The sequence below is a fragment of the Cyprinodon variegatus genome, unplaced genomic scaffold, assembly GCF_000732505.1.
Source record: "Cyprinodon variegatus isolate N-32 unplaced genomic scaffold, C_variegatus-1.0 Scaffold744, whole genome shotgun sequence".
Taxonomy (NCBI): domain Eukaryota; kingdom Metazoa; phylum Chordata; class Actinopteri; order Cyprinodontiformes; family Cyprinodontidae; genus Cyprinodon; species Cyprinodon variegatus.
Window position 1 is genome coordinate 89,525 of NW_015151197.1, and position 7,477 is coordinate 97,001.

A 7,477-nucleotide genomic window follows, 5' to 3' on the forward strand; every position below is an offset into this window, starting at 1 on the left:
AATCCGGCCCAATGTCTAAGTAGTGCTACGCTTACTTGGGTACATTTTTTGTGTACTCTACGCACCTCTGAATATTACCTGTTGAACTATTCCATCTTTACGGATCAAACTGCATCATGAAGACCAAAGAATGAAGCAGAAGTTTATTAACTACTAATAGGCAGAGTATGGAACAACGGCAAACCTACCAAGATAAGTTCATCTATATAAGCTGTGCAAACAGGAAGCAGAGCATTAATCGGATAAGTAGCCAAAGAGACAGAAATCCACAGATTAGATGGGATTAGCTATGGATGGTGCGATGTACATCCTCAGTTCTCAGGAATACATTTATCAGAACTTAGGTCTCAGTATTGAACTCATCTTTTAAATTCAGTAAAATTGTCTACTAACGAGGCAGATATTTAAGTTAATTAGATATTTAAATTACATATTTAAGTTAAAAACATCTTCAACTTTATTTTGGACAACAGAAAGTGTGATATTACTGGGTAGACATCCCAACAGGCTGCATCCTAATGGAAAATTTAAAGTTTGTGGTCCTCCATTTCCCATGATTCATTGTGAGTCAAAGTGAATTGGTAAAGCTCAGAGAAATCAATATATTTTGCTTTCTATGTTTAAAGTTGTTTTTAGGTGACGTAGCTTTGTGAAACTCAAATATCTGCCTGGAATTTTAACTCTTTTAAGTCTTTGTTGGTAAGACCTAATACGTTTTTACATGTAGACTGAGAAACTTTTTTTCCTAGATGACTCATTACTGGGGGAGTCCTAAAATATGCAAAGGGAGAACCATCAGATTTTAGCTCCACAAATCTAAAAGATGAGTAGAGATAATACAGTTAAACCTTTGACATTGACCAATGGGCTCCATCAATTCTGTGAGGCTGAGCTCATTTCCACAGAGCAATGAGCAAAAACATCAGTGTGTCGATGAGCAGATCAGGTCACGACTCAAAATACTTGCAGCAAAAGATGGTTCCACAAAGTGTGCCTTCAGAGGGCTGGACATAGAGGCATTTAACATTTTTCAGATTAGTTAAAAAAGAAACAAGCATCCTTTTTCCAACAATGCTTCACAAATAGAATTATGTCAGCCTGCCATAGACAATTCAACTAAAACACAACCATGTTAGTAGTTGTGACATGACTAAATGTCAACTAATTTAAAGGTGATTTTGTAGGCTGCTATAACCATCCATCTATTTTCTTCCGCCGGGTCGTGGAGGTGGCAATCTAAGCGAAGATGCCCAGACTTCTCGATTTGGCGGACACTTCCTCCAGCTGCTCTGGGGGACCCCGAGGCGACACCATGCCAGCTCAGAGACATAGTCATGCTATAACCCATCCCTTAAAATACGGAATCATCCTTTATTCGGCAGGAAAACATTGTGTCTCATATTGAACGAATAGGGGACGTGTTTTGTCCCATATTTTTGTGAATGTCCGATACAAATGTCTGTCATACTCACATCAACACTGAATTTAACAGTAAATTAACTACATTAATTGCGGGAACTATTAGGCAGCTAAACTGTCCTTGTGCTTCCAAGAAGGACCTCATCTGCTTCACATCAGGTGCCGTCACTGTTGCCTAGCAATGGATTCCCCTCACCTACACTGCTTCCTGTCACCCATGTTTACACCCGGTACACCACTTCTTGAAAGAAACGCTTTCAAAAATACAGACGTGATTGGAAAAAAGCAAATCCCTGAACAGTGTGAGTGGGGATGAGGATGAGGAAAATTGCAAAATTGTGACTCTCAGCAAATGTTCACAATGATGCAGATCGGACCATCCATGGCTCTGGATTTCCTTTATAGCCTGACCATCCTCTGAGATCAATATGATACATAATATCATGACATTATTCTGGTTCTGTTGATTGTTTATATGGATTTAATGATAATTCTTTCAATATTCTGTATATCAGTAAATATAAGTGGCTATTTTAAGAGTAAACCAAGCTAAGAGGAAAACAAAAAACAAGCAAACATTTCTAAAATAACAGCCTTTTTTGCTGTTTTTTATGTTTCCTTAGAATATAACAGTTCTTTATTACACAGTTCTCATAAACTGACAACTATTAGGTGTTAGTGCCATCTGGTACATTATACAGTGCAATATAGGGCACATTATCACATAATTCTCGTCATTTGCTATATTACTCTAAACTGGCAGTAGTCCGATTTATTTGTGTAGTTTACTAGTTTTCTACGTTATCTGTGCTTTATTTGTTGTGAGACTGAAAATTCAGATCTTGCAACAATCCAGCTCAATATTGCTGATATGCAGCAATGTTTTACAATAAACTGTCCATTGCTAATCAAGGATTTTAAGCTTAGTTTGGAAAAACTTGGATACTTCTTTACTAAAAGTAGTGGCATAAAATAAAGGATACTACTAGATGGCAACCCTATACACAGTAAAAAAAAAAAGATGGCTTCCCTTTCTTGAGTTTAAAATATTTTCAGTTGTGTAAACCTGGAAAACTAAGAGGCAATTATAGAGATAATAATCTAAGTCAGATTAGTAAACAAAGATATTTGTAATCTTTAACTTTATCTGGTGAGTATTTATACCTTTAACTTTTTAGGTTGTTTAAAGAGGTGAACGTTCAGTTCACTTTACCTTACTGATGTTTTATTTTATCAATATAATTAAGGCTACTTTACCTTATTGATGTTTTATTTTATCAATATAATTAAGGCTAAATAAATGTTGTCAATGAAAATAACATTGTATGTTCTTTACAATGACAATAAAGCCTTTTATTAAATGATTTTTAAGTCTGAAGCAGACCTATAGTTAAGGCAGCAGTGGTCAGGGACTGGAGCTGCCATGCTGTGGCCTAGTGGTGAGAGAACAGAACGTTTACTTCTTGGATGTTTGAAACTTTGACAATTATTTTCCCTTAAACAAAAAACAAACAAAACAAAAAAAAGTTAGGAAAAAATCTAGATGACAAACTCCCCCACTACAGGAAATTAGCCATAAAAATATGATTTTTAAGTAAGAAATGTAAGTTTTCACTGCCTTTTCTAAATCACCACTACTTGTGCATAAGTTGGGAAATTAATTATTTCTAGTTACAATGACCTAGAATTCAAAGTTAAGTCCTAAACTTAAACTTTTGTTTAAGTTGTTTAACTTGCATAACGCCTAATCAGGAAAAGATTTTTATGGAAAATAAATTAACCGGAGGTGAAGTCAGCACCTGGTTGTACCATAAGCTCTTAATCAGCTCATATTTATGTAAGACTTAGACATTTCTCCAGGGTGACCTTTAACCCCATTTTTTAATTTCTCTCTCTTTTTTATGAAACAACAGAAGAAAATACCTGGAGTAAGGTGTGACCCCTGCACCTTTCACTTGTATCTCCCACCGTCCGCAGGTATCCGACTCCACCTCCCCTAGGTACATGACCGCCCCATCGCCCAGCTGACCCGCGAAGAACCCAAACTGGTGCCCGCAGTAGCAGTGTGCAGCCGCCTGGGAGCCCAGCAGCAGCCTGGAGCCGCTCAAATACTCCGGGGCCAGAGGGTCATCCAGGACGTCTTGCACATTCAGGCCCAGCAGAGACAAAGCCGGCTGAGACAGAGCCACCAATCTGGGCCGCAGGAGGGGCTGAAGGGAGGCGATCCGGGAGTAACATGCTCCTGGGACAGTCCTGGAGCCTTGCTGGTCTGAGACATCTACTGGGAGCCTTCTCAGCACAGTGTTGTTAAAAATAAGTCGATCCAGAGCAGAGCTGCTCTGAGGGGACTCCATGAAGTAGAGCTGGTGATACTAATCTGACCCAAGCAGGCAGAGATAATCTGGGCTGAGAGCAGACATGGGGCCTCATTAGGCCTTACTACCAGCAAATCAGCTCCCTGCTAGAAAAGCAGAAAACTATAATTTATAATAAGTCATATTTCTGACTTTAACTTAAATTAAAGAGTTTTATACTCAAGATTAAGGCCTATTATCATAAACTAAATATGGGTCTGAATTTCACTATAAAACAAACTTGTTTAGTCAACTTTTTATCTCATTTTTATGAACTTTTTTGTTTAAAATGATCAGATTCATTGACATTTTTTAACTTAGTGTGAATTCTATTCTTCTATTTTGTGGTGGCTGAAGCGGAAGCCCCTTCGAAGCCCCCCTCAAACCAACTAACCTCAACATTGTCCATCAGCTCTTACCTCTGCTGGTGGCAGTGGGTACGGTCTGTACAAAGACTGGGCTGGGCAGACCTAAATGGGCTACTGACATGTGGGAATTTGTTGTAACTTTAATATTACTTTCAGCTCGCAAAATTATTATTTTTTCCGTGCTGCATATCAATGTTGTTTTATGATCTTTGCCAATAAACAAAATAATAATTTTCTCTGCACTTCAATGATTTCATAAGCAATAAAGCACAATTGTTTATATACGAATCATAGAAGTGAAGAAAATAAAAACAATATATACACTGTTATCTTCATGTTAGATGTTAGAAAGAAATTTTGCAGCTCCCTGTGTTTTCTTTTCTGGGAAAATTGAGATCCAGTGACTCTTAGAGAGTCTTAGTGTTTCACTAAACAATAATTTTTCTGCATAGTTAGACATATTAGTCACAATAGATGTAATACTAAAACCAGACTGTATAATTTAACTCACCACAAACAAAGTGACAACATCTAGGTTTTACCAAATGCGGTGATGAAAAATTTCCCTTTGGTGAAAACTAAATGTTTGATATATGTTAGAAATTCTGAGCGTAAAAATACTAGTTTTAAATTGACATAATAAAGTAACATGTTTGAGAAAACAGTCTTTTTTACTCCCACTCTAAATGAGCCGTTGCTGTGGTATTTCTTTCATTTTAATCATAGATGGATATGAGGCGATTCTTTAGGGAAAAAAGCTGTTCCAATACCCTGAAAGATGAAAGCGGTGGAGGAGAATGATAGTGATTAGTGCAGTTCAGGGTTCTAAATTGATCAATTATTTCATTTTGAAACTAATAGTTTATTTTATCAATGTTGCAATTATACTCTGATTACATGAGTAACATTTACACAAGTGTAGATGGCTACCAGCTTTATCATTTAACACCACATTTTGCATGTAAAATCTATCTGTTTGGTGCATAACTGACATTTGTGCATGTTTAATGTGTGTAAATATAGTGTCCTAAACACATCCCTGTTGGAGGGATTTAAGACCATCAAACCGATGATGATAAGTTATGATCAAAACAGTCACACAGCCAAACTAAAACGTATGCAATTATTAATTAAACATGACATGATGAAATTGCAGTTTTTTACTTCATAAGGATGCATTTAAGATTCATAATTTTGACTTATTCTTTAAATAGGGATTTTTAATGTACATATGAAAATGCAATATATTGTTTAGTGATGGGCCGTGTTTGCTTTATTAATATATTTTTGCGACTTTGCTTAACACTAAAACTTTCAACCTTACAGCTTGGTTTTAAAATGTACGTGGTTTTAAAATTTGGTATCGCAAAATGCTGACTTTCACTTATCTAGGCTAATTATAATTTTCTATTTTAAATCAGGACTTGGACATGTATAATTTTCTATTTCAAAGTCATGACTGGAACTTTGCAATTTGCATTGATCCTAATATTATTATTTTAAATTCGATAGTTCATACTTTTACATTTAAAAGCAGGAAATATCAAAATTTTTTTTTTTTTTTTTTTTGCGTAATAATATTTATTCTAAAAATGAATAACTGCATATGTTGAATTTTCTTATGGCATTCATAACAATAGTTATGGTATTTTCTAACTTTATAATGATGTAAACTCTAATATTGATAATGATAAAATTGCAAAAATCAGATAAATACGAGTTAGATCTCATAATTGATCTTCTGGACTTTAAACTTTACTGGTATAAATGTTGATCATTTTAAAGGACATGATGCTATGAAAAAAAATTAATAAAATCCAAACTCTTTAATTTCATCCATTGTAAGAAAAATATTTAATTGAGTGATAATAAAGCAAAGCTAAATCAGTAAATAGTGGGTTTTTTTTGTTCAATAAATGTCCAGCAGGTGGCAGCAAAAATATCAGAGCGAACCAACAACCAGAGAATTCTCGGTTCTTGCCTCCTTCCAGTAGGTGGCGGTAATGCACTTTGACGTTATTTGCTAACCACAATTAAACAACGAGAAGATAAACAAATTACTAAGATGATATATATATATGTCTGTTTTTTTGTACACATTTTTATTAATTGTTTTCGTGTGACTCTATGTTGGGGTCTTTAACAGCAGGTCGTCACATTAAGAGCTGTTTTACTTGCAACTCTGAAAAACATTATAAGTATCAGTTAGCCAGCTAGCTGGAAGGGTTATCAACGCTACTGAAAGTTTTCAACCCCCGAAGAAAATAAATGGACTCGGACGTTTTCACGGACGCCTCAAAAGGTTAGTTCTTTAGAGGACGAATGTGAATGAAACATATTTGTTGGAAAACGTTCAGTCAGTTACAGAAAGGGTAAACGTTAGCTTATTTCGGTAGCTTGATGTTATCATTTTGATATGGTGCTTTGTTGGGGTCATAACGTGATTGAAACGTTATTATATGGCCAATTAATAAATGCAGAGTTTTGTTTCTTTAATTGTGCAAAGAGTTGCTTATAAACACGGCGTGGTTGCTGCAAGCCGCGTTTATTAACACTGCTGCTCTTGAACACGCACCAATAGGGGACGTTCAAAACTGTTTGCTACAAGTAAACGTTTTTAACATCCCTGTCCAAACATGAAGGATTGTCTACATTCTTGATATGTTTTTGTAGTAGTTAGTTAACCATAGTTATAGTGCATTATTTATCTGTTGGAATGAAACATTTCTAAAGATTGTTAATAATTTGTCAGTAGATCATTATCTGTTTTCTGGGCCTTTGTGTTTATCAATTACTTCTACTGACAGCCGATACATGATTATATTCTTGATATTTCAGAAGCTTCATAACACAGATAATGTTTATATTGCAAGGTGTACCCATATTTCCATAATATGGAATTCTTGAGTGCTTAAAATAAAATAACATTTAAAAAAATAAATCAGACAATGTGAAATAAATATGTACTTGAATAAATAATACATGCATAATAAATGTGACAATACCATAATGAAAAAAACGAATGCAAATAAATTTTAGGCTCATAATTGAAGACCATTATGAAGAAATGTGTTGAGGTACGACGGAGTATTGGACACAAGCTAGAGATTTTTAAAATATTTTTATTTCAAGAATAAAGTCGTAATAGTACGAGAATAATGTCATAAAATTATGACAATAAAGTCATAAAATTATGAAAATAAAGTCACAACATTAAAAGAATAAAGTCATAAAATTATGAGAACAAAGTTGCAACATTAAGAGAATAAAGTCATAAAATTAAGAGAATAAAGTCGTAAAATTATGAGAATAAAGTCACATTACAAGAATAAAGTC

At 34.8% G+C, this 7,477-nt stretch overlaps 2 protein-coding genes across 3 annotated transcripts in view; one reads left to right on the plus strand and one right to left on the minus strand.

Moving 5' to 3' along the window:
- LOC107098064 (selenoprotein O-like) overlaps positions 1-3,825 on the minus strand; it is a 14,042-nt gene extending 10,217 nt beyond the window's left edge. The window contains exon 1 of the mRNA XM_015395502.1: positions 3,343-3,825. Within this exon, the coding sequence (XP_015250988.1) occupies positions 3,343-3,773 (431 nt within the window). The 5' untranslated portion in view covers positions 3,774-3,825. The remainder of the gene's footprint in view (positions 1-3,342) is intronic.
- A 2,383-nt stretch (positions 3,826-6,208) lies between these two features.
- LOC107098067 (zinc finger protein 599-like) overlaps positions 6,209-7,477 on the plus strand; it is a 7,684-nt gene continuing 6,415 nt past the window's right edge. For both annotated transcript variants that reach the window (XM_015395504.1, XM_015395505.1), the window contains exon 1: positions 6,209-6,443. In XM_015395504.1, the coding sequence (XP_015250990.1) occupies positions 6,410-6,443 (34 nt within the window). In that variant the 5' untranslated portion in view covers positions 6,209-6,409. The remainder of the gene's footprint in view (positions 6,444-7,477) is intronic.